The following is a 27,328-nucleotide window of genomic DNA, read 5'->3' on the forward strand; positions in this document are numbered from 1 at the left end:
TGGAAACGCAGCAGTTTACAATCCGCAGCATGTCAATTCTTTGTGTGGATTCCGCTGCGGTTTTACACCTGCTCCAATAGAAAACTGCAGGTGTAAAGCCGCAGCAGAAACCGCAGTAGAAACCGCGATAAATCCGCAGGAAAAACCGCAGCGGTTTTGCACTACGGTTTTTCCAAATCCGCTGCGGAAAAATCCGCAGTCCTCCAGAAAACGTGTGCACATAACCTAAATCAGTATTTGTTGACTCAAACTAGGAGTGGAACATAAAAAAAAAAATGAACTAAATCTGACTACACAGGTTTGTTTGTAGTCTGTTACCATGAAGATAGAGTTCTCCTACGCATAGGAGCGGCAGAAATTGGTCAAAGCTATTTACACTCCTTATTTTTTTGTTTTAGTAATAAATTAGTTACAACAATAAAAACATTTCTTGTTATAGCTGATGAAAATGTAAAATAATTAAAATATATTTATTGTTAAATGTTTGGATCCTCCTATTTCAGACTTTCTCTCTAATCCTCCTGGACCCATTTCTGCATTCGTTCCAACACAGAAAAGGCGCATCCCTCCCTTTTGGCACATGACCATTTGGGGGGAGGGCGGGTGCCTGTCTCCGTTCCTAAGGGGGGTAGCTTTGCTGATGAATGGACATAAAAGTTGACCTAAGGGGGGGTTCTAAAAATAGGACAATCCAGTAATAAAGATGTAGGATAAATAAATTATATATTTTTTTTTTTTTTTTTTTTTTTTTGCCGCTGGACAATTCTTTTAGGTAAACTGAAGAAAAATCCTCGAGCAATTTGACCTTTTTGCTACATTGTAGCATCGCAGCTTTAACAATTGTGATTCCCACATGTGAGATATTGCGGGCCGACAGGACTGATCATACGTCACAGCGGATGAATCAACGAGACATCAATGGTGGAAATGGAAAATAATAAGAACACTAAGAACGCAATTTGCCCCAAAATGTAAACATTTTTCCTTTTTTTGTTCTTTTTTATTGAACGCCTTTCATCCAGGACGACGTTCTGCCTTATATAGAAAAACCATATCCGGCCGCAGACGGAGTGTTGCAGACACATGCAGAGTCCACGTCCCAGCGACAAGTGGAAAACAGAATGTTATAGTCATCAACCAAAACTAATGTACAAGACGTACCGCTCCCCGGGAATTATTAAATAAAATCCATGTGACCCCGCCTGCCGCCACTGACAAATAAAAGGAGCGCAAGTACAAGACAACGATATGAGACAAGTCTATAAATTAGACAAAAAAAAATAAAAAATCAATCATCCTTTGTCCATCATGTCCGGTGGGTCACTGAGTAGTGGAGGGAGTCAGAGCGGCCTTATCCGTGCCTGGAACAAGTCTCTTGTGCTTATAAATTGTCCGGGTTGGGTATAAGCCTCCAGGCAGCTCCAGCATTCAGGGCATTGATGGCCCTTGGCACCTGTGCTGGACATCCAAAGTCAGCTGAGTGTCCATGTCGTGCTACAAATATTCCAGCTCCAGGGCATGTCGCAAGGCCTCCAGGTCAGCGTGGCAGGAGATCCGCCAGAATGGCATGTTGTGCTGCAGCAGAAAGAAAAAGCAAAAGTAAGAAAGGAATTATTACAAGATGGAGACAAAGCAGCGAGTCCCCGGATATCAGTTGTTTTTTTTCTTCCTGTAGAACAGAGCAGGAATATTTCTTTTAGGCCATATTGACAAGTGCAAAAACATTGCTTTATTTCAGCACCAAATATTCAAAGTCAATTTGTTCTGAATATTGTGTTTCTATAGATTTTTATTTGTTTTATGCATTTTTGGTGTGGATTTGTGATGCTTGTAATTTGTTATTTTCAGGGCAGAAATGTATTGTTTCCGTCTCCCTATAAGAATCTAAAAAATAAAAAAAAAAAAAACAATCGGTGGAAGGGAGTTTTTATCAAATCGAATTAACCGTTAAGTTAAGGCCTCATTCAGGAGTCAGTTTTTAACGCATGATACACGCACCCATTACAAGTCTATGGGGCTATTCACTGTTTTTCATGGACAGTGTGTCTGCAAAAAAAATTACAGGGACATGTCCGTTTTTGTTCAGAGTCACGGATCAAAATCACTCACACGAGTCACAAATGAAAATGAAATCACGGACAAACAAATACAGACAATACAAATGGAAATCACGGACAGCACAGGGATGGCATCGGTGTACGATCCGTATGCTGTCTGCGATTACCTGATTAAGGGCGGGGTCACACTTGCGACTGCAATGCGAGAATCTCACGCGAGTCTCTCATCAATACCCGGCACTCTGGAACGGCGTTTGCGTCTGCATGTGTTTCTATGCAGCTGAACGCTCCGGTCCCAAGAGCCGGCGGCAGTGCCGGGTATTGATGCGAGAGACCTGCGCGTGTTTCTCGCATTGCACTCGCAAGTGTGACACTGGCCTAATAGATAAAATGAGCTTTCTAAATTTATTATTATTCCATATATGAAAATCATTGATGAAACTCTGATGGAAAATACTGATCAAACACTGATTAAAAACCCCCTTGTACCTTTTTTTGTTTTTGCGTTCGTGAAAAATGACAGACATCTCCATGAGGCCTTTTGCTGAGTTTAAACTATGCGGGAATGAAGCATTTGGGTCTGTTCACACATTGCATTTTTTTCTTGAAGAAAAAACGCACCGTTTTACAGTACCAGCAAAGTGAGTGAGATTTCTGAAATCTCATGCTGCTTATTTTTTTCCTTCAACCACCAACTCTTTTTCTCAAATCTGCATCATGTGAATTCTGTTAGCATTCTTGCAGCTTTTTTCACCCATCTAAATGAATGGGGGGAAAAAAATGCAAGAATGACGCACATAAAAATCTATGTATTTTAAATAGTGTTTTTCCTGCCAACACTCAACATGTGCGCATGGCCTTAGGGTATGTGCACACCAGGATTTCTTGCAGAAATTTTCCTGACAAAAACCGGACATTTCTGCCAGAAATCCGCATGCGTTTTTTTTCCGTTTTTGACGCGTTTTTTGTGCGTTTTTTCCCAAATGCCTAGAATAGCGGGGAAAACGCAGAAAATCCAAAAAATTAATCAACATGCTGCTTTTTTTTACCGCAATGCGTTTTTTTCACGTAAAAAAACGCATCATGTGCACAAAACATGCAGAATGCATTCTAAATGATAGGATGCATAATGTATGTGTTTTTGATCAGGTTTTTTCGCGTTTTTTTTCTCGATAAAAACTCAACGTGTGCACATAGCCTCCAAGTAGATTTTTGGACGCTATTTAGATCTATAAAAACCCCATGTACAGTTCATTTACTTTATTTTTTTTGCTTTGTTTTCCGATGGATCTAAACTTGACACCGTGCAGACATCTGGTTCATGTTTGGATCTGTCTATGCTGCTGTGTCTCCATCTTTATAGGGGGTCAGACTGTAGCCACTCTTTCACCATTCCCCACAATAAACCTAATCTGTGTCCTGACATAAAGCTGTCAGTCTTCTGATCTGTAGGAAGCGATCAGAGTCCTTGAACCCTTCACACTGGGGGTGACTGCAGAAACAGTCTCCTCTGTGTCCAGCTCGGGAGCACTGAATACAGCGGCTGCTCCTGTCTGGAAATTACTCTGTAGGAAGCGGTTGTTATCAGGGGACATAGAGTAAAGCAGGGGATTTGCTGGAGGAAATTGCTCTGGAAACAACTATACAGACAGAACTAGATTATTAAGTTTCAGGCTGCAGTTAGATCTGGTGTTGGGGGGGGGGGGGTATCTTACCTTTTTTGCCGCTTGTTCCTCCTCCACGCCATCTCCGATTACGACATACACAGCTTTCCTCCCGAACCTCTGCATTATTCTCTCAAAGCAGCACTCTTTCCCTGCACAGACAGACATCTCATCATATTACAGCGAGAGAGGGGCCCAAATAATGTGACCACTAAGTATAGACCCGAGGAGCCTTTCCCCCGGGTGCTGGGCCCTGACGGGCTGGAACTTGGCGGCTCCGCAGAGGCGGAACGTACCTGTCTTTGTTGCACTGTAAATGTTTTCAATGGGGAAGACAGTGCCCAACCCATAGAGAAGGACTTTGGCGATGGCTGGGATGAGTTGGGTCGTGGTGACCAACACGTTCACACAGTTCGGCCTGAAGATCGAAGCAAAAATGAGAAACAAATGTGAGAGTCGAGACGATAAAGCAAAATTCACAAGGGCGTAGAAAAAAAAATGTCCAATTTTCAGCAGTTATTAAAATTTACAAAACCAAATACAGTTTGCTATATTAAAAGGGTTGTCCATTACTTTAATATTGATGACATCCTTAGGACGGGATGACAACCAACAGCATATACGCTCTCATCCGAGAGAATCTGTCCGATTATGCTAATTCTACTCTGATCAGAGTGTCATCCGATTTTCCAGGATGAGGAGAAGATGGAACAAAAATGTCTCCATCTTCTCCATTGTGTCAGATGTCATCCGAGTCGAGTCCAGTCTGATGTTTTCCATAAACTCATTGACTTGTATGGCCGAGTGTGATCTGATAATGGGACAGTGATGACAATGTCTGTAAAGTACTGTGGAATTAATGGCGCTATATAAACAAGTAAAATAAATAAGTTATGGTGCTGCACAGCACTGCATAGTGGCAACGTCCGACCCCTATCGATGGGAATGAATAGGGGTGGATGTGAAACCCCGCTGCGGCCACTTGGCAGCTGATGTAGCTGTGATATGCCTCTCGGCAAGTAAGCACATCCGGGCATCGGGAGAATCTGATCGGTGGTAGTGCCGGGTGTCGCACCCCCACCAATCTGGTATTAATGACCTATCCTAAGGATGTCAATAGAAATAAATATACCGAATTGCAATGTATCAGTAAAAAACAGATGCTATGCAGTTGATCCGATTGTTTTTTTTGTGCATCCATAGACATGAATATGTGAGTGTCATCCGAAATATGCTTGATTTGTTTTGGCGGACATTTGGTCTGTTAAAAAAAATCACATTCATCTACTCATCTCTAAAGCCCTATTGGAAAACATTGGTCCCAGTATTATCGGGGGGTTTTACGAACCTAAAATATACCGTATATCTTTTGGACCTAAAATATGGCGCCTATGGGGGGTGATTGCACTGAGGAAAGTGCTCATGTACAGATTATGGTCATTTTTTCCCCCTCTCACCTTGAATGGATAAGATTCAGAGCCTTGAGCGCATGTGTTAGCCACAAATCAGTCAGTGCCTCCATCTCTGCCCGTAACTGCAGCCACGTCTCTCTTTTGGGGGTTCCAATGAGACCTGAAATTATAGAAACCCCCCAATAATTACAATGCTCTGCAGCAAATTTAGGGGTGAGCGTCCTGTACCCCTGAGCGTGTCATTGTTCATTCCTCCCATATTTTAGTATCATTACCTTGTAGCCCCTAAAAAAAAAAGTGTTTAATTTAAAATGTGTTTTATTTTGTAGTGAGGGAGGTCATCGCTGGTTATATGGTCAGTGGAGGAGCTCACGGCGCAGGGGACACACTCATGCCCAATAAAAGCCACTTCATGGGAGAATTAATGCCAGTTAACCCCTTCTTGTACCCCATCAAGCTGATGTCCGCTCCTGAGCTTCACAGCAAATGGGGGATGATGTCAGAATTGCTCTTTACAAGAAGTCGCTAAATTGAGTTTTTTGGCCCGAAGTTTAATGTGAACCCGAGAGGAATTAAAGGAGCTGACGCGCTTCAGTCACGAGGCAGAGCACTACACAAGATCCTGGAGGTTTTTAGAAATCGGCAGAAATAATTAAACGCGATAAACGACTGTGGCAACAAATAAGATCCATCTGTGAAGATGCTCATGATCTTATTACTGTCACACAATGAGATCAGAGACGGAGATAAAATGTTGGAGAACCACATTCGGACGGGGCAGACGACGCTGATGTTAACCCTCACCGCATAAAGAAGGATACATTTATGATAGAGAAAGTCCAATAAGGTGAAGGAGGAAACGGAAAAGAAGAGAAAATATGGAAACTGATAATTCTGTCTCTTTGGTCGGGATCCTGGACCCACGTGTACAATTTGTATCCGCCCCAGTCCAGCTTCAATGGGCAAATTTTGGCTCCTCAATCAATGACCAAGTGCCCCCATCTCTGCTCTCCCCTATGTTTATGGGAGTACAGTGACATCACATATATATATTATCAGAGGGGCTATATGGTGAATGATGCAATGACTCCAGCCCGATGCTCTTCGTGTCACCCACCTCCAACATTGTTCTTGTAGGTGCTGTACATCTCCTTCACTCTTCTGTAACGAAAAGCCAATTTTCTCATCCAGTCAACTCCCCCGTGGACCCCAGATCCCAGACAGAGATTTGCTCCTGCGGCCGAGCTGTGAAAACCATCTGCTGCAAAGTTGTATGTGCTGTGAGTGGGCGAGACAAGAGAAGGGTGGGGGTCAGCGCTACAAAAAGACTACTACTACCAAAATCATATTACATTAGGAGTACAGCAGTGGTGTCTAAACTATATTATCACCACTAATTTATGCTGACACTGAACTCATCTTCCATTCTGTATAACACCAGGCGTCCTCAACACCTGTATCTGGGACTGGTTCATTACCTCAGGTCCTGACCGTTGTCATCCGAGGAGACGTCATCTATGTGAATCTGGTCACATTCCTAAAAGCAGAAAAAAATTGAGTGTAAAGCACAAAAGACATAAAAAAGCAAGAAATGAAAAATGAGAAATATAGAGAATCTATAGCAGGAAGTGATTTGTGCTGCGTATGTGGGGCATTCACTGACCAAATGTTGGGTTGGATGTGATGGCCACTGCGCTCACCACCCTGCATTATACATAGATGTTGGTTGCATGCACCCGGCTTCCGCTCCATCCTGGCGGCTGCATTATGTAAGCAGAAAGGTATTTGTGTGGACTGGAATCTGCTTTTCTCATTTTTGATGGAATTGTTACATGGATGTGCAACACCAGCAACGATCACATATCTGGGTTAATAAAACACTGTGATACTTGGGGAGACGCTACCTCATAACCCACGGCCTGGCACTATCATATTACCAAGCTAAATAAGGTTGCGGTCAAAGTCCTCCGTCATCAGGTTGTTGTAGTGAGAACTGAAAGTCGGGGGAATTATCAATAAAACCTACGGAAATTGAAAGAATGGTGCCCCCGGAAGGAAAGACAACGTAAGCATTCTGCAATTATCCAGCGTTCACTGAAGTATAAGGCCACGTTCACGCTTTCAGTATTTGGTCAGTATTTTACACCAGTATTTGTAAGCCAAAACCAGGAGTGTAAGTAAAGAAGACTTGCTGTGCACATGTATCGTCTTTTTTTCAACCGCTTCAGGCTTCGAAACGCTATTAAAGGGTTAAAAGGGATGATCGGTCCGTCCTTCTGCCAGCTTGAAGCTACTACTATGTTAAATACGAAACAAAACGGCTGAGCAAAAAGTGTCAGTAGAAGCGCTTCAGGGAAAACACAGTCATCGTTTGTCTGTAGGGTCTTCTGCTTCAAAATCTGTGTTTTCCAGTTTCTATAATAATTTGTATATACATTTCCTTAAGGATATGTGTATACTGAGTCTTTTTGCTGCAGAAACTCCAAAGTTTGACTAGTTTTGAGTTTTTGAAGATGATTTCGAGAGCCTCATTTTCTTCTCCAAAAATTCCTTAAAAATAACTTACTTTGTATATACCCTAAGGATATGTTCACATGTGGCAATTTTTCAGTATTTCTTATCTGCATTGAAAGCCAAAGTGGAAGGATATGTCTGGGCAAGAAAAATGGAAATGACATCTATGGAAGGAAAAGAACTAAGCAAAAGCATGTGTGAAACAGACTTGGGTATACTAATAGATCACAGACTGCACATGAGTCAACAGTGTGATGCAGCAGCAAAAAGGCAAACAAAGTTCTTGGATGTATTAAGAGAAGCACAGAGTCTAGATCACGTGAAGTAATTATCCCCTCTACTCCTCCTTGGTCAGGCATAATCTGAAATACTGTTTACAGTTCTGGGCACCACATTTTAGAAAAAGACATTAAAAAACTGGAACAAGTTCAGAGAAGAGCTATCAGGATCGTGAGTGGACTGCAAAATATGTCCTACCAGGAACGGTTAAAGGATCGGGGATGCAAAAAAGAAGGTTAATAGAAGACTTAATAGCTGTCTACAAATATCTGAAGGGCTGTCATAGTGTAGAGGGATCTTCCTTATTCTCATTTGCACATGGAAACACGAGAAGCAATAGAATGAAACTGAAAGGGAGAAGATACAGATTAGATATTAGAAAACCCTTTTTGACAGTGAGGCTGATCAATGAATGATACAGGCTGCCACGAGAGATGGTGAGTTCTCCTTCAATGGAAGTTTTCACTCAGAGGCTGGATCTGTCTGAGATGGTTTAGTGAATACTGCTCTGCATTAAGCAGGGGGTTGAACATCATGACCCTGGAGTGGACCTCTATCAGTCAATGATTCTATGTGTGTTTTTGTTGCTTTTTTTATTGCATTTTTGGCAGCGTTTTCACTTGTGTTTTTCATTTATTTGAATGGGTGAAAAGCGCTGCAAAAATACTGGAAGAATCAACATGTTGCGTCTTAGCAAAAAACATAGCAGGGCTCAAAATATGCATGGTAAAAAAATACACCCTATGTGTGCATGAGGTTTTAGAAATCTCCTTGATTATGCTGCTACTGTAAAACACTGCATATCTTACGCACCAGATATGCTGTGTGAACAAACCTTTAGGGTATGTGCACATGTTGCTGATTCTATTGCGGATTTTTCCTAGCGGATTCTGCAGAATCTGCAGGTAAAATGACCTGCATTTTACGTGCGGATTCCCTGCGAGTTTTCTGCAGATTTTGTCTGCGTTTTTACACCTGCGAATTCCTGTAGTGGAATATGTGTAAAACGCAGCGGATTCCGCACAAAGAATTGACATGCTGCGGAAAATAAACCACTGCGTTTCTGCGCAGAATTTTCCGCAGCATGTGCACAGCGGATTTGGTTTTCCATAGGTTTACATAGTACTGTACACTGCATGGAAAACTGCTGTGCATCCGCAAGGACAAATCCGCTGCGGATCTGCAGCCAAATCCACAACATGTGCACATACCCTAAATTATGTGTGCATGAGGAGTTTTTGGGAGCAGAAACTTAACGGAAACTCTCCAAATCTCAAAACTCTTCAAAAACTGAATTTCCGCTTAGTGAAAACTCGGCAAAGAGACTCAAAAACGCCTAAAGCAGTAGCTGGTTTTGTAATATCTGAATGTAAAGCATATCACAGACAGCAAACAGACCTTTAAGATGGGGAAAATATTGGACATTAGTAAATAAGACTGGCTAACCCAAGACGACTGTAACCCCATTTCAATGTCAGCAAAATTCCACCATTTTTCCCAGACAATGTGCCAAAGTGAAGAATGTGGCCAATCTTGCCAGTCGCCGCTGTATCTATATATGTGTTCACGGGATGGCGCTGCTCTACTGGTGGGTAATGTGAAATATATAAGACTTTCTACATGGCTGTGCAGGATAATGTGCAAACCTGATTCCCCCATAATTGAATAAAGGGAACGCACTGGTCGTTATTGAGTTTCGCCGCTCACAGCTGTTTGTTTGAGGAATCTTAACTCCCTGCTGATCAGATCTTCCCTGCAATCACATTAGATGCGGAAACAGTGGTAACTCCTTCCACGCCAGAACGATCTACAGTTCTGGAAACACTGGACACAACATACATAGATTGAAAAGATCCAGAAAAATGTCTGGAAAGAGCGGACAATGTTTCGCCAATGATTCTGATAACAATTTGCTTGCACTCAGTTCGAACCAGGAAAACTTCAGAATTTCTTCCTATAAAATTTTTTCGCAAAGCTCCATCTGACCTTGTGTGCAATTAATTCTCCTCACACTTGCTGTTAATTGGCACGATCCCTCAATCCGCTGGAAATCCTATTTCCACACGTTGTTACAGCATCAGCCCACACATCTGTGGATCCGCTCTTGTGTGATGCAGGTACTTGGCAGTGGGATATGTCTGCGGGGCAGATGTCTGGAGAATGTCTTAGAAAAACTTGTCTCGCCACGTGGTGGCGCTCCCTACTCGCACAGACATCTCCGATTGGGACCTCAATTCTGGCAAGTAGGATTCTGGATTACACGCTGGCACCAAGCAAAAAAGCCACAGGTCTAAACCAGGTGAAAAATCCAAGTGATGTAAAGTTTACTCCCTACAAGTACCAGGAGTTAAAGGTCTCAAGATTGGAGATAAGAAAAGTTGTGAACCTTGTTTCAAAGTTTTGAAAAGTGTCTTAAAGAAAATTAGTCTCCAAATTGCACCCAAATTTTGGCGGAGCAAAGAGAAAAATGTTTAAGTTGTCTCAAAAGATACAGACAATTAACCACGGTGATAAAATTCAAGAAGTTTCTGCCTGCTTTAGTTTTTATCTCCCTTTTTTTGCAGAAGTCGCCATGTTGCGTCGCTCGAATCAATTGCGCCAAACAGACGTCAACATTTTGGCAGCCCGAAATACAAATATTAGGATATGGGACACAGGAACGTGAAGTCACAATGTACAATTAGAAAAAAAAGAAAGAATAAAGGGTGGAGGGGAGGGGTGTAAAGATTTATTTCCTAAAATGAATAATCCAACCCCAGAGCGATTTTCTTGGTTCTGCTCCCAGTGAGCACAGCACAGCTCCTGCATCGGGAATACGGGGTAAATGCATAAACAGACAACATGCTCGAGAACGAGGCCGAAGGATGTGTGCGGAGAGGACGCTGCCAGCTGCTGGCCGGGGATCTGGTCTTTGTGGTCAGATGTCCGATGAATTGCAAAAGAAGTTTCCGGATGATTTATTTATTTTTTTATTTTTTAAATCTGGAATTAATTATCATCTTAAAAACAAGTTGCGGTGAAGTTTTTGGGGGATTTCTGGTCACTTTGTGTAAGTCTGTGCCTTTATTTAAAGAATGGGAAGATCACACAGAGGAGAATCACTTCATTTCAATGGGTCTTAAAGGATTTTTTTTTGTTTTGAATTAATACAGGGGCGAACATATCATTGGTGCAACCTGTGTAGCCGCATAGGTACCCAGGAGGTAAGGGGGCCACTACCACCTCCAAAACATGTGCGTTGCGATAAGTTATTGGATGGCATGGGGCCTCATATTGTTTTTACACAGGGGCCTCTTCCGCCTGTGGATTAATAATAATGCCATAATAAAAGCATAAAGTGATTGACTTTAATTATACGCTCATTATGGATCGGACCCCTTCCCCACCGATGCTGTAGAGGAATCAATGATCTCACAATGAACTCTGACCCCCGGCAGGAAGTTGCAGTATGATTACCAAAAAGAAGGAAAATTAGGAAATGATTTGGTGGAAATGGACGCAGCAGGAAGGACGGGATTGCGTCCGTGTTGTTTCAGCGCTGGGTAAACATCAGGTTAATTGGTGAGTGAATCCCTGTGTCTGTGCAGATGGTGCAGACTAAGACTTTTCACCTGTACAAGTCATTAACCTTCATTTCCCACAATTAGATGAGCAGACGTCCTTTCCACCCTCGTGTTAGCGAGGTGTGTAATCAAATATATATATGATGAGCAGATGCCTCGGAAAAGCACAGATCCCTCACTCCGACAATCTGACAAGCCCGCTAATATTGCTTGTGACTCTGGGAAAAGGTCAGGCGTTAATAATAGCATTTAGAATCGTTAATCAGAAAAACCCTTTAAATTTAAAGGGTCATTGTCGTTTCAATTTATGTTTCATAAATCAATAATACACATGAAAATAAGCACCTTTGTAATATATCTTATCAGAGAAATCTGCTTTTTTCTCCTCCTGGACTGATTATTCATTGTGAAAATTCTCAGTTCACAGGTAAAATCTGTCTTCAGTGAATACTAATTTCCCCATTACTGAGATTGGAGATGACAGTTGTGCTCATAAGATTCTATGGAGGAGGGAGGAGCTAGAAGCAAAGACAAGCATTCTCCATAGAACTTTATAAGCACCAACTGCCATCTCCTATCTCAGTAATGGGAAATCTGTACTCACCGAACACAGATTTTACCCATGAACTGAGAATTTTGAGAATGAAAGATCAGTCAAGAAAGAGAAAGAAGCGGATTTCTTTGATAAGAAATATTACAAAGCTTCTTAGTCTCATGTCCACTATTAATTAATTTAGACAAAATTAAAGCAACAGACTTTTTAACATTGTCTTTCCGGTAAAATAGTCCTATCACAATTTAGGTGATAAATGTATGATCACTTGGGGTCTGACTGTTAGGACCCCCTCTGATTCTTAGAAAAGGATTTCCAAAGTTTGCTGCTTTAAAGGAGCCATTGTAAACACGTGAGACCACAGCTCTATTAACTTCTACGGGCCAAATGGAAATAGGTGTTCTGTCAGTCACATAGACTAATTTACACATGTGCACTACTATTCTGTTCACACAGAGACATTTGGGATCTCAGCTCTAATAATTAGTTCTTATAATCAGTGGGGGTCCCATCGGTTGGACCCCCAGCAATCATCACCTACTCACAATACAGGCAATACATTTAGTGGGAAAATCCTTTTAGACTCGGCTTGAATTTATCACACTATCAGAGGTCACAATGTTATATGATTTATATGAAACTTGTTTTTATTTTGTACTGCTGTACGGTTGTCCAGATGCAGCCTGTAATGTATAGATGGAGGTTTTAATCCTGGTTGTCACAATTAAACAATTTTTTTTTATCTTTCTCCCCTCTATATATTTGTAACGATGATCCTAAGCGTATATCATGTAATAACTTTAATAATGTTGGGACTGGGGACACTCACCTCCAGGTCATTGAAGAACAGATGAGTGTCTGCAAGGTTGAAGATCATCTCCTCCATCATGAGACCTACCCGCACTGATGTGGTTGTATCCTGGGAGGAAAAAGAGACATAGGTGAAGAAGTCATCAGCATATAACAAAACAAAGATGAGGATAGTCATCAGCACATAAGACATAAGGTACCGTCACATTTAGCGACGCTGCAGTGATATAGACAACGATGCCGATTGCTGCAGCGTCGCTGTTTAGGTCGTTGTGTGGTCGCTGGAGAGCTGTCACACAGACAGCTCTCCAGCAACCAACGATGCCGAAGTCCCCGGGTAACCAGGGTAAACAAAAGGGTTACTAAGCGCAGGGCCGTGCTTAGTAACCCAATGTTTACCCTGGTTACCATTGTAAAAGTTAAAAAAAAAAAACAGTACATACTCACATTCCGGTGTCTGTCACGTCCCCCGGCGTCAGCTTCCCTGCACTGTGTCAGCGCCGGCTGGCCGTAAAGCAGAGCACAGCGATGACGTCACCTCTGTGCTCTGCTTTACGGCCGGCGCTGACACAGTCAGTGCAAGGAAGCTGACGCCGGGGGACGTGACAGACACCGGAATGTGAGTATGTACTGTTTTTTTTTTTTTACAATGGTAACCAGGGTAAACATCGGGTTACTAAGCGCGGCCCTGCGCTTAGTAACCCGATATTTACCCTGGTTACCAGTGAACACATCGCTGGATCGGCGTCACACACGCCGATTCAGCGATGACAGCGGGTGATCAGCGACCAAAAAAAAGGTCCTGATCATTCCTAGCGACCAATGATCTCCCAGCAGGGGCCTGATCGTTGGTCGCTGTCACGCTTAACGATTTCGTTAACGATATCGTTGCTACGTCACAAAAAGCAACGATATCGTTAATGAAATCGTTATGTGTGAAGGTACCTTTAGGTGAGGATAGTGTTAGCACATAACACATAGGTGAGGATAGTCGTTAGCACACAACAAGACATAGGTAAAGATAGTCATCAGCAAACAACAAGACATAAGAGAGGATACTCATTATATGCACATAACAAGACATAAAGGAGAATAAAGAGCAAAACAGAGACCATAAATAAAAAGCTGCAAGGGGATCCTGTACCTATGTTTGAGGGCTCAATGGAGAACAAGAGGAGGGGACCCTCCAAACTGAGCAAAACAATGAAAAAAACGGAGCAATACGTCCAATAAGTGATGTATAAAAAGGTACAAGTTTATTACATAAACATGAGATATATATATATATATATATATATATATATATATATATATATATGCGTTTCACCCACTACGTGTCTTGGGAGACACTCGCTTGGCAGCAGAATAATCATAGACAGGCACGGTTTTTTCAGGTAAATAGTCCATGTGGTTTATTATACTCTCAGCATAGACCACTGTAGGCCATGTTACATATCACAGACCTCACATAGTCCTTTAGTTCATCGTATATGGCTTTACAAATCCTTCAGTGGTCACACTGGTATGTCTCCAGTCACCGGGTGACTGCACAGTTCAGCAACTGTCCTATGTTAGCGCACACAGTTCTTTTCCCCATATCAGGGGTTACCTCTTAAGGTACCTTCACACTGAACAACTTTCCAACGATCACGACCAGCGATACGACCTGGCCGTGATCATTGGTAAGTCGTTGTGTGGTCGCTGGGGAGTTGTCACACAGACAGCTCTCTCCAGCGACCAACGATCAGGGGAACGACTTTGGCATCGTTGAAACTGTCTTCAACGATGCCGAAGTCCCCGGGTAACCAGGGTAAACATCGGGTTACTAAGTGCAGGGCCGCGCTTAGTAACCCAATATTTACCCTGGTTACCATTGTAAAAAAAAAAAAAAAAACACTACATACTCACATTATGATGTCTGTCACGTCCCCCGCCAGCGTCCATGCTAATGCATGCGCTGCTGCCGAGAGTTTCCCTGCACTGACGGTGTCAGCGCCGGCAGTAACAGCGGTGACGTCACCGGTGTGCTCTGCTTTACGGCCGGCGATGACACAGTGCAGGGAAACTCTCGGCCGGAGCGTGTGCATTAGCAGCGCTCCTGCTGAAAACAGTTTTAACCCTGTGGACGCCGGGGGACGTGACAGACATCAGAATGTGAGTATGTACTGTTTTTTTTAACTTTTACAATGGTAACCAGGGTAAATATCAGGTTACAAGTGAACACATCGCTGGATCGGCGTCACACACGCCGATCCAGCGATGACAGCGGGTGATCAGCGACCAAAAAATGGTCCTGATCATTCCCCAACGATCTCCCAGCAGGGGCCTGATCGTTGGTCGCTGTCACACATAACGAGATCATTAGCGGGATCGTTGCTATGTCACCAAAAGCGTGACGTTGCAACAATATCGTTAACGATATCGTTATGTGTGACGGTACCTTTAGGAGCTCCTGCTCCACAGGTTGACTCCACGTCAGTCCAAGGTCCACAACAGGACCGTCCAGGTCGATGGTCTCACAGTGCTTCCAGGACGCCTCCACTCCCAGGAGCCCCCAACATTGACAGTCCATGTCGATGGTCTCACAGTGCTTCCAGGACGACTCCACTCCCAGGAGCCTCCAACACTGACCGTCCAGGACCTACAGCACACAGGCTACTCAGTGCCAAAGCCCAACCATGTGCTATTCAGGAATTCCCAGGATTCCCAACACAGGCTTCCAGGGCCTTGCACTACGGACCATTCAGATCCAAACACAGGAACATGTGACCCACACCCTGGTCACATTATATACATTTTAAGCACTCCCCTGGGTGGGAGTGTGGATGTGTGGCTAGTTTGTCCCGCCCATCTCACATAACTAGCCTAGTAAGTCTCCCTTCATGACTATACAAACTCTTGAGGGACTACAGGTCCCAGAACAACAACATTGCATCAGACTTACCACGCAGACTCCCTCTGCGACACATATCGGCCATTCACAACTCTGCCAGTTACTGTTTCATCACATTTATGCCTCCAAATGCATCTTGAAGCGCACACACAGCGCCCCCTGGCTGTAACACTGGTCACTTCACCACAATATATATATATATATATATATATATATATATATATATATATATATACACAGAGTGGGTATGGTAAGTATTTAGACCCCTTTAAATTTTTCACTCTTTGTTTCATTGGAGCCATTTGGTAAATTCAAAAAAGTTCATTTTTTTCTCATTAATGCACACTCTGCACCCCATCTTGACTGAAAAAAAACAGAAATGTAGATTTTTTGCCAATTTAATAAAAAAGAAAAACTGAAATATCCCATGGTCATAAGTATTCAGACCCTTTGTTCAGACACTCATATTTAAGTCACACGCTGACCATTTCCTTGTGATCCTCCTTGAGACGGTTCTACTCATTGGAGTCCCGCTGTATTTAATTAAGCTGATAGGACTTGATTTGGAAAGGCACACACCTGTCCATATAAGACCTCACAGCTTACAGTACATGTCAGACCAAATGAGAATCATAACGTCAATGGGACTGGCCAAGGAGATCAGAGACAGAATTGTGGCAAGGCACCGATCTGGCCAAGGTTACAACAGAATTTCTGCAGTACTCGCCATCCATCCAAACTGAGCAGTTGTGGGAGAAGAGCCTTGGTGAGAGAAGTAAGGAAGAACCTCAAGATCACCGTGGCTGAGCTCCAGAGATGCAGTAGGGAGATGGGAGAAAGTTCCACAAAGTCAACTATCCTTGCAGCCCTCCACCAGTCGGGCTTTTATGGTAGAGTGGCCCGATGGAAGCTTCTCCTCAGTTTGCTAAAACACACACAAAGGACTCCCAGACTATGAGAAATCAGATTCTCTGGTCTGATGAGACGAAGATAGACCTTTTTAGTGATAATTCTAAGCAGTATGTGTGGAGAAAACCAAACACTGCTCATCACCTGCCCAATACAATCCCAACAGTGAAACATGGTGGCAACATCATGCTATGGGGGTGTTTTTCAGCTGCAGGGACATTATGACTGGTTGCCATTGAAGGAAACATGAATGTGGCCAAGTACAGAGACATCCTGGATGAAAACCTCTTCCAGAGTGCACTGTATCTCAGACTTGGCCGAAGGCTCACCTTCCAACAAGACAATGACCCTAAGCACACAGCTAAAATAACAAACAAGTGGCTTCAGAACAACTCTGTGACCATTCTTGACGTGCCCAACCAGACCCCTGACCTAAACCCAATTGAGCATCTCTGGAGAGACCTGAAAATGGCTGTCCACCAACGTTCACCATCCATCCTGATGGAACTGGAGAGGATCTGCAGGAAAGAATGGCAGAGGATCCCCACATCCAGGTGTGAAAAACTTGTCACATCATTCCCAAGAAGACTCATGGCTGTACTAGCTCCTCAAAAGGGGGCTTCTACTCAATACTGAGCAAAGGGTCCGAATACTTATGACCATGTGATATTTCAGTTTTTCTTTCTTAATAAATTTGCAAAAATTACTACATTTCTGTTTTTTTTTTCAGTCAAGATGGGGAGCAGAGTGTGGATTAATGAGAAAAAAATGAACTTTTTTGAATTTATCAAATGGCTGCATTGAAACATTGAGTGAAAAATTTAAAGGGATCTGAATACTTTCCGAGTATATTCGCCCATCACTGTTAAGTATATAATTCCACATGTGTTAATTCGTAGTTTTGATAACTTCAGTGTGAATTTACAATTTTCATAGTCATGAAAATAAAAATCTTTAAATGAGAAGGTGTGTCCAAACTTTTACTCTGTACTGTATATATATATATATATACACACACATATATATATATATATATATATATATATATATATATATATATATATTATATAATTTTACGTATCTCACTCCAGTCTGTGGCTGAATTTAAGTTTTGGGCAGATTTTTATTTTTCGCTGTACACTAACGTGAGCTATTTTAAATGGTTTTATGTTAAATAGTTGCAAAAAGGACAAAAGACAAAAATAAAGAGCATTGTTGATGATGTGCAAAATTTATGAACCGTCTACGCCATTTTGAAGAATTTGTCTCCAAAAAAAGTCAACGAATACCACCAGACAAAACATGAAAAGGACCTTAAAATAACCCTGCAGATGCTGAATTGTGACCACTGTTCTTAAAGTACCAGTTCTTCATTATCTGCAGAATATGGAACAGCTGCTGCGAGAAAATCATATTCCCCAGTCCTGATAAATCCAGGTAGCGGTGGCGCTCCTTGTAAATGTGGCTGACCTATGAGGGGTTCTATTAGTTTTTGTGGTCTCAGCTTCATGTGTGGCCACAGTATATAAACTCCTCAACGTGAATCCCCCCACAGACTGCGCCCCACGGCTGGGGGGGGTCAACAGAGGAGGATCTGAGTGCGTTTCAATCAACTCTGCGGCGGTGGCGTCTCTTCTGTATGGTAACCTAATTATTACGCATTCTTGGTGCAGTGAATGTTAATTAGAGAAGGATGCTTGTGGTTTCAGCATATGGAAGAGTCACAGAGGCTGCAGGTTCTGGGGACGAAGGGTCCTGTGGGGGTCTCATCATTTTGACCCTTCAGATTTACAGGTTATTATAAGATTACGATTCATTGAATTCTGAACAAACATTTTCCATCCAGATTTTACTTTTCTAGATTATTTTTTCTCTCCCTGCATCACATGTATATATTTTACTATAAGTCTCCGATAGTAGAGCTGTAAAGCGGTAAGTTTCTTTGCTATTGATGACAAATGTACGTAAAATATGGGGGGACATGTCCTTGGGGGCCCCTCCACTTCTGACGCACGCCCGCCTCTCCCCCAATGTTCAGACTTGCTGTCTGTGAGCGGCTTCCAGTAAACCTGCGTCTCGTTGTCTGGATTCTCGCCTGTTTACTTATGTTCCAATTACTCTGACATTCAAGAGGCGAGGACAATGCGGATATGAGTCCACACGTTAGAGGCTTTTGTAAGTATTTCATGAGAGCCGCCCCCCCTGTCTATTCTGCTGCCAACTACCTGTTGAGAATGTGCGCAAATAATGACACTGCCACAAGGATGAAGGTATTAATTATGTGTATTTATTAAATCAGACCGCTATTCTGTGGAGCTTATCTACCGGAGATGTCAGCCAAGGGTTAGAGACGGATTAAGAGACAATCAGCAGCTTTCTCTGCGCTGCACCCCCTCCTCCGCCTTGTGGTTTTACCTGCACAAATAGAAAGTGCTGCAAATATCAGACAACGCCGTCCCTTTAATTGCACTTAATTACTTAGGAACTCGCAGGCCTCAGACTTGTTCTGCTGGTTGTGGAACACGTCTAGATCAATAGTCACCAACCTTTATAGTTGATGTGGAACTACAACTACCAACAAGCCATGCTCGTAGGGAAATATCATGCTTGGAGTCGTAGCTTTACAACAGGCAAAGAGTCACAGGATAGAGACCACTGATCTAGAACATTTATTGTCCCACAAATCAGCAATTGCTGTGTCCTTCATTGTATCGTCACTATTTCTTGTATTACTTCTACATAAAATACCTGAAGTCATCCTCATCAGTCTGGCAAAACTGAAGGGCAATCAAGTTGGCTGCTACTACAGCTCCAAAATTGGGTGTCTTTTTTTGCCATTATTTCTACAAAGCTCCTCAATTATTCAACCTGCGCCGATCTAGCGGTGTTGACAGATCAGTCTCTAACTTTCAACGCACTTCAGGATCACATCCCTCATGGCAGCTTTCAGACATCTCCCCTATCCACCTAAATTTGCTCTCATTGTTTCTTTGTATGTTACCCATGTAGCAAAAAATTTAATTTCTGATTTTCTGAAGAGTTTTACAATTCCACCGACTAACACCATCAGTCTATACTGTAAGTGTGTGCTGTGTACAGAGAGTTCAATGTATTGTCCAGTGTATTCTTCCCTGCATCCAGTTTCTAAGTGCTATTGTGGAGCAGCCTATCACAAGCAGAAGGCAGAAAATATGTGTTGAAAATGCATTATATGAGATATTACAAGACTCTGTAGTGTGAAGATACACATTATACAGACACCACAATGTGAGTCGTCGGGTTGAACAGAACTATGTCTCTGATATATCACTGTTGCCTTTAGATATTACTAAAATAAAGTGAACTGTAGTGAGACTCAACCCCTTCAGCAAAGACAGAGGCATTGTGGGAAATGTAATTTGCACTAGGGGAACCATGGTAGAGGGGAAGAAGGGATCAATGTGACTGATAACCTACACATAAACTAAATCAGGTGCACACAAGTCAAACACAACATCATCTACACAATTCTTTAATTATGCTTTAACTGCACTAACAAAAAAAATTACTAAAGTGTCTTTTTAAAGAGGACCTGTCACTTGGTAAAAAACTTGAGTTAAATGCCTTGTAGAAATCCCTAAGATACCCTGATTATGCTGTTCTTTTCCGTTTTGTGCTGCCTCATTCCATTGTGGAGATATTCACATTTGTCATTTTTAGAGCGCCATATGTGAAATCTCTGCTTATGGTGCAACTGGGCATTTCTTCAGTCTTCACTGGGGGCATGCACTTTCACCTCTACCAGATACTGCCAATCACAGCTCAGCAACTGATCAAGCAGTCTAGCAGTTGAGCTGTGATTGGCATGGTCTAGGAAGGAGGTGTGAAAGTGCACACCCCAGAAAAGACTTACAATGCATTGTAAGAAGAGATTTCACATAATGCACTTCAAAAGCAACAAATGTAAATATTTCTGCAATGGAGGGAGGCAGTGTAAAACAGAAAAGAGCGGCAGAATCAAGGGGAGCTCGGGATTGTGACAAGATATTTGACTCAATTTTTCTGAGCAAGCAACTGGTCGTCTTTAACATGGATTTCAGTACATGAATGCTGCCATATCTGACAGGTACTATCTAGCCTCACAACATGTTTATGAGGCCGGGGTCATGTGTTGCAGCCACATGACTATACAGTTCCATGGCAGATAGTTGCAGGACCATTCAAAATTAGGTGTCTTTTAGTTTTGGTCAAGTAATAAAACTGTGCAAATATGCCTTCATGCTTTAGGCTGCAAAATATTATTTGAACACAGAACAAAGAAGCTTGAAATGTTACTATTATTTTATCATTCTCTTTGATAAAATATCCTGTAGGACCAGCATTCTGAGGCCTTGTGAGGACACTGTGACGCCCGTGGTGGTTGCAGGGCTGTGAGATTGGGATGCATGTAAATTTATGCAATATGTTCATAGTCTGCCATGGTGGCTCCATCGCTGACCGGCTGTAAATTTCTTACCATTAATTCAGTGTGGACACTATAATTTATGACTACCCCAAATCTTACAAAGAAGTCGAAGCGGGGAGGCCAAGGATAAGATTTCCCATGGATTTATACCGCGGCATGAACTCCAAATATTCCTTAATAAAAAGGGAGAGAAGTTGTTGCCTTTTTGGAGCCGCGCTTGCATTTTTTTGAGTTTGGTCCCAGTTTTGGAGAAGTGCTTTTTGATTGAGTTCAGAGGATTTTGCCTTTGCGCTGCCCATTAAAACACACGCACACATAAAGTTGAGTGACATCTGTGGAGTGTGGGGCCGCCAGCCTCTTGCCAAGAGATAATTTCACTGGATGTTTATGGGACAGCGAGCCCTGGGACATCACTGACACCCGACTAATGCACTCTGGCAGGTAATGTTTGACTTTTAGAGCTGGCGGACGGCCAGGAGAATACTTTAGTGCCGCGGCGGTGAAGGAACATGTCGCAACCCGTGGCATTCTCACAGTGTAAAGAACCACTTGTGGCTCCTCCACACTTTGGTGTGATGAGGGCGATAAGCGGGGTAAGTAAATGTACTGAATGGATCAAGATGATATCAGGCTCTTACATGGGGGATCATATATGCAGCGCTCTAGGTTCTACCATCCTGACTGCTACACTGGTATCATGGACCGTACGTACGTGAAGATAAAATATATATATATATATATATATATATATATATATATATATATATACACACACACACACACTAACTACCCATAGGTATATGACAGGTGCTCTCCTGAAGAAACAGGGTGTCCTTAAAATCTCTTGTGTAATGATGAATGACTTTCAGATACTTTTTGTCTCCTCCTTATAAAAGTCATAACTTATGTTTCTTATCTTATTATTTTTTCCATCAATTTTATTTTTTAGGCAGAATGAATTGTTAATTTCGGTGTCATCATTTTGGATACATCTCAAATAACTTTTATTATTATTTGTTTTGTTTTTTTCAGATTTATTGTAACAGCGCTCACTGTGTTGTAACCATATTATATTTGCTTTATTCCGTGGAGCTTTACGAATATCAAAAGACCAACCTTTTGTTTTACATTTTCTGAACATCTTTTTTGTGCATTTTAGGACCCATAATATTTTTTTCTTTTCACATGGATAGAGGTTTATAATGATTTTTTTTAAGCATTTTTATTTTTAACGTAATAAAGGACTTTTTTAGGGATAAAGGATTTCTGTTAATTTCTGTTAATTTTTTTAAACAACTCAAATTTTTTATTTTTCGGTCTCAAAAATGTACATGAACCTGAAATCACCTAATAGACAGACCAGGAGGTCTCAAGATGATCTTGGTGTCCCTTTCAAATAGAGAGGTGCTCCATAGCTTGGAGTCGTGGGATGGTAATAATGATGCGTTTGGGCTGGGATGTAAGAATTCGGCAGCCGCTCGTGCTCCGTCCTCAATGGCGTATTAGCACTGCGTTAGATATGTATAGTATATAGTAAACGTGTATAAGCACTGAACTTTAAGGCTTCATTCATATTTCCGTTTTTTGCACACAAGTGCTATCAGTATTTTTCATGGATATGACTTGTACCTGTGATTGTCTATAGGGATATTCTCATGTCTGTCATTTTCCACTGAGACATGTCCGATTTTGACCAGAGTGTCGGATCACAATTGGTATTGCAAGTCTATGGGTCTCTGAAAAAAATTGGACAGCAATCGGATGCTATTTGACTACGGCCCAATTTTCAAGGAGTGCGAAATGAGAAAAGAAAAGAGATTTCTTTTTCATGTACGAGAAAAACTGATGACCCTCGGACCCAAATCTGATGACACTTGGATGAAGCTCTGGCCGAAAAAGAAAGATTTGATCCATTTTTCTTGTACGTTAACAAAAATGGACGTCTGAAAGAGGCCTTATGGCAAAATTATAATCTGTCTGTGAAGAATGGCCTCAATGTCTCTCGATGTAAGAGCAGAAACCCTTCATGGTCCTGGCATCTGCGGGGAGCGGGTTAATGGCAGGTGTCACTCCCATTGTCCTCCTCCACTCAGGTAACCAGCTCATGATGAGAGGATTAACTGCAATGTTTTCCATCCTCTCTGGAGATAAGAAGTGAGCACACAAAGAATGGCCGCAGAGACAGGCGTGGGAACACGATCACCTGGTTATTCACTCACATCATAGATGAGAAAAAAATCTGCAAATTCCAATAGAAGTGTGAAGAGACTGTAAAATTAGATTGGGTAGATTGTGAGCTCCTAGGTTCCGAGGCCGATGTGAAAGGTGGAATATCTTGCAACACAAAATAATCAATGGTTTCCAACATATGGCATTCCAATTATTGTGAAACTACAACTTTCAGCATTCCCAGACAATTATTGGCTGGAAAACCTGCTGTCATCAATGCAAGCACCATGGATTTTCTGTTATCAATTGTACCAAAAAGTCTCATAGACCCAGGTGCGACAATAAGGGCCCAATTCAATATTGCATTTCTGCCTATTTTTTTTGTGTGCACCAAACCCATCTTTCCATCTGTGCCTTCTTATATATGCGCTCACCTATGATTTTCTTTTTTCAGTTCGTCACTTTGGACGAGGATTAAGATTTGCAGATGTTTTCACTTGATTCGTTATTTGTGACTTTTCGAAATGTTGCAAAATTCATCAAAAATGTACTCCAGTCCTCTCTACCCACCACGTAGTATACACCAGCAATTCTTTTTTTGCATTTGGAAAAAGGGGACTTTTGGCTCTAAAAAGTCACAAAAAATGTTAAAAAATAAAAAAAAGACAAATTTTCACTTTGCGCAAAAGATTCATGAACCGTTTGTGCCTTTTTGATGAATTTAGCATGAAAAAACATAATTGAATATTACAATATAAAAAAGTGACAAAAGAGCCTTGTGCCCCTATTTATTACTGTTTACTAATGCTGTCCTTTGCTGTCCTTTTGCCCCGGGGCGGGAATGATGGCGTGTAGATCCCCTGGGAATGTGAGTACAGAACTTGCCAAACCGAGTGCCTATTATTCCCTCTCCAAAAGCCCATAAAATAATGGAGAGGTTCAGGATGTGTAGCCTGCTGTTTAATGCCTGGAGGAATGATCCAGGTATGCCGGGAGGCCGCACTCTTATCCGTGACCAAAACTCTATTTATAAAGCACAAAAGTCGCCCGCTTCTTTAAATCAGCAATTTGCCGTGCGCTCTCAGCCGACACTTAAATCACACTTATTAATCTTAAGAGCCCCATGGAATATAATTGAAAGGTACCGAGAGTAAGTGGGGAGGACGGGACAGCCAAGAGACGGGCTGAGTGCTTCTCTTGGCACCGAGCAATTAAAGGGGTTATTCCATCAATTATTCTCATACCAAAAGTCCAAAAATGCTTGTAAAAGCCGCTGGCAAGGAATCTGTAGTGATTCTAGAGTAAAAAAAAGACCACTATCACCACACGTACTACTATTGTGTGCAGCAAGAAAATGTCACAAATCTGTGTAATCAGAAAGAGAATGGCAAACACTGTTCTATACTATGGTCCATACAAATAATATGGTGGATCAATCTCTTTAACGGATAAATAATGGCATAACAGGAGAAATCACTATAAGGGCTTGTGCTGTATGGTCAGTCCAAGTGCAATCCGACAAAACATAGGATCGCACTTGGACCAATGTTATTCTATGGGTCCAATTTTTTCCTGAGACAGAGCCGGTCTGAAGAAAAGTCGCTGCATGCCCAAGTTTGATCTGATATTTGGATCGCACTCGGCCATGAAAGTAAATGATTCTGTGGAAACCATGGAACTGCACTGGGATGACATCAGATTTCTACTGACTGGCAGAATGGAGAAGATGGAGAATTTTTTTAATCCATCTCCACTTCGTCAGAGAGAATTGATCACACTCTGATCAAACTCTGATCAAACTCTGATCAAACTCTGATCAAACTCTGATCAAACTCTAGCATCATAGACCCGATTCTCTCGGGTGAGAAATATATGATTAGGTGACCTTAGCCTAAGAGAGTGGGAGAGACGAATAAAGGAAAAAAGTGACTGAGAAAATGAGAGAGAATGAGAAGGCAATGAATAGATAGAAGTAAAAGAAAAGAGCTGACAAGAGAAAGAAAAAGAGCAAAACAGATGAAAGAAATCAAAAAGAAAGAGTAAAAAGAAATTAAGAGAGTAAAAAGTAATAAAGAAAGAAAGAAAGAGAAAAAGAAAGAAAGAAGAAAATAGATGGGGAGTAAGGGAAGGAAAGCATAAGGCCAGATTCATATCATGTCTGTCAGGGCTTCCTTCTGAAGCCCCGATAAACAGGATTAGGACAGCCCATCGACAGACCCATCCCCTATAAGAAAGCATATGGAGTAACTTTCTGCTTGTCTAACCTCTGTACCAGCACCGTTTATCTTTTAAAGTGGGCACATAAGCATGGAATCAGATGGAGCAACAAACTTGTGGCTGGAACATGGTGTGCACAAAGAAAAAGAAGATGAGAGGTACTGAGAAAAGAGAGAATAGGGGAGATGGAGATTGTAGGGTAGTGGCAGAAAATAGAAGAGGAGAGTGAGAACGAAAGAAGGAATGAAATGCAAAAATGAAAGCGATCAGAACTGCAAGAGGGAAATAAGAGAAATTGAAAAGCAAAAAGGGTAACTGACTGAATGTTTGCCCTCCCGCTCTACCATCCACACATGGACACACCGTTTGGCAGAGCGTGCTCAAGTTTTCAATGAGAACAGAGGCATAAGCCACTATAAGCTGCCACCACAGGTGTCTGATCACTTTGAGTGCAAAAAGTTTGGGCATTGAGGTTCCCCCCCCCCCCGACATCTTCAGTTGGGGAGAGTCGGGAGGCTCCTCATATACATACGATAATCCCACCAAACTGGCAGGGTAGGAATGACTTTATTGCGTACGAGGGCCATCAAATTGCATCTTTAGCTATATGTTTATGAGAGTGAACTTCATCATCAAATCATAATAACCAAAACTTCCTTTCCATATTCTCCTCATCCTTTAAGCTGGTAAGCTCTTGGAAGGGTTGTATTTGCGTGAGGGTTAGGACTGGCCTCTTCTACCCCCAGTGTCCCCAGGTACTTATCACATCAGGATAACAGAAGGAAAACATGCAGTCATGACCAAAAGTGTTAGCACCCTTGAAATTGTTCCAGAAAATTAAATATTTCTCCCAGAAAATATTGCAGTTACACATACTTTGTTTCACTCATGTTTATTTTCTTTGTATGTATTGGAACAACACAAAAAAAAGAGAACAAAGGCAAATTGGACATAATTTCACACAAAACCAAGGATGCAAACTCAACTTTCTGACACTGGGCACTACATTGTGACCCAAAATCCTTTGGTAATCTTAAGATTTCATGATGACTTGTACACAGTCAAGGCACCCAGTGCCAGAGGTAGCAAACCAACCCCAAAATATTTTGGAACCTCCACCATATTTGACTGTAGGTACTGTGTTCTTTTCTTTGTAGGCCACATTTTTTACCAAAAAGCTCTATTTTGGTCTAATCTGTCCACAAGATGCTTTCCCAAAAGGATTTGGTTTACTCACGAACATATTGGCAGACTGCAGTCTAGCTTTTTTATGCCTTTGTCAGCAGTGGGGTCCTCCTGGGTCTCCTAGCATAGCAATTAATTTCATTCAATGTTGATGGATAATTCGTGCTGACACGGATGCACGCTGAGGCTGCAGAACAGCTTGAATTTCTTTGGAACTCGATGGGGCTGCTTATCCACCATCCGGACTATCCTGTGTTGCAACCTTTCATCAATTTTTCTCTGCTGTCCACATCCATGGAGATTAGTAACAGTGCCATGGGTTGTAAACTTCTTGATTATGTTGCACATGTGGACAAAGGAATATAAAGATCTCTGGAGATGGACTTGTAACCCTGAGATTGTTGATATTCTTCAGAAATGTTGTTTCTCAAGTCCTCAGACCGTTCTCTTCTCCTCTTTCTATTCTCAATGCTTAGTGTGGCACACACAGACACACAATACAAAGATTGAGTCAACTTCTCCCCATTTTATCTGGTTTCAGGTGTGATTTTCATACATGGGCGGCATGGTGGCACAGTGGTTAGCACAGTAGCCTTGCAGCGCTGGAGTCCTGGGTTCAAACCCCGCCAAGGACAACATCTGCAAAGAGTTTGTATGTT

The 27,328-nt window shown here is 42.0% G+C and overlaps 1 protein-coding gene across 3 annotated transcripts in view; it reads right to left on the reverse strand.

Moving 5' to 3' along the window:
- Window positions 1–955: 955 nt before the first annotated feature.
- EYA2 (EYA transcriptional coactivator and phosphatase 2) overlaps window positions 956–27,328 on the reverse strand; it is a 185,883-nt gene continuing 159,510 nt past the window's right edge. For all 3 annotated transcript variants that reach the window (XM_069750856.1, XM_069750855.1, XM_069750857.1), the window contains 7 exons: window positions 12,872–12,961; window positions 6,612–6,670; window positions 6,251–6,411; window positions 5,179–5,293; window positions 4,018–4,139; window positions 3,773–3,873; window positions 956–1,575 (listed from right to left, as the gene is read on the reverse strand). In XM_069750856.1, the coding sequence (XP_069606957.1) occupies window positions 1,495–1,575; window positions 3,773–3,873; window positions 4,018–4,139; window positions 5,179–5,293; window positions 6,251–6,411; window positions 6,612–6,670; window positions 12,872–12,961 (729 nt within the window). In that variant the 3' untranslated portion in view covers window positions 956–1,494. The remainder of the gene's footprint in view (window positions 1,576–3,772; window positions 3,874–4,017; window positions 4,140–5,178; window positions 5,294–6,250; window positions 6,412–6,611; window positions 6,671–12,871; window positions 12,962–27,328) is intronic.

Source organism: Ranitomeya imitator, chromosome 2, assembly GCF_032444005.1.
Source record: "Ranitomeya imitator isolate aRanImi1 chromosome 2, aRanImi1.pri, whole genome shotgun sequence".
NCBI lineage: Eukaryota > Metazoa > Chordata > Amphibia > Anura > Dendrobatidae > Ranitomeya > Ranitomeya imitator.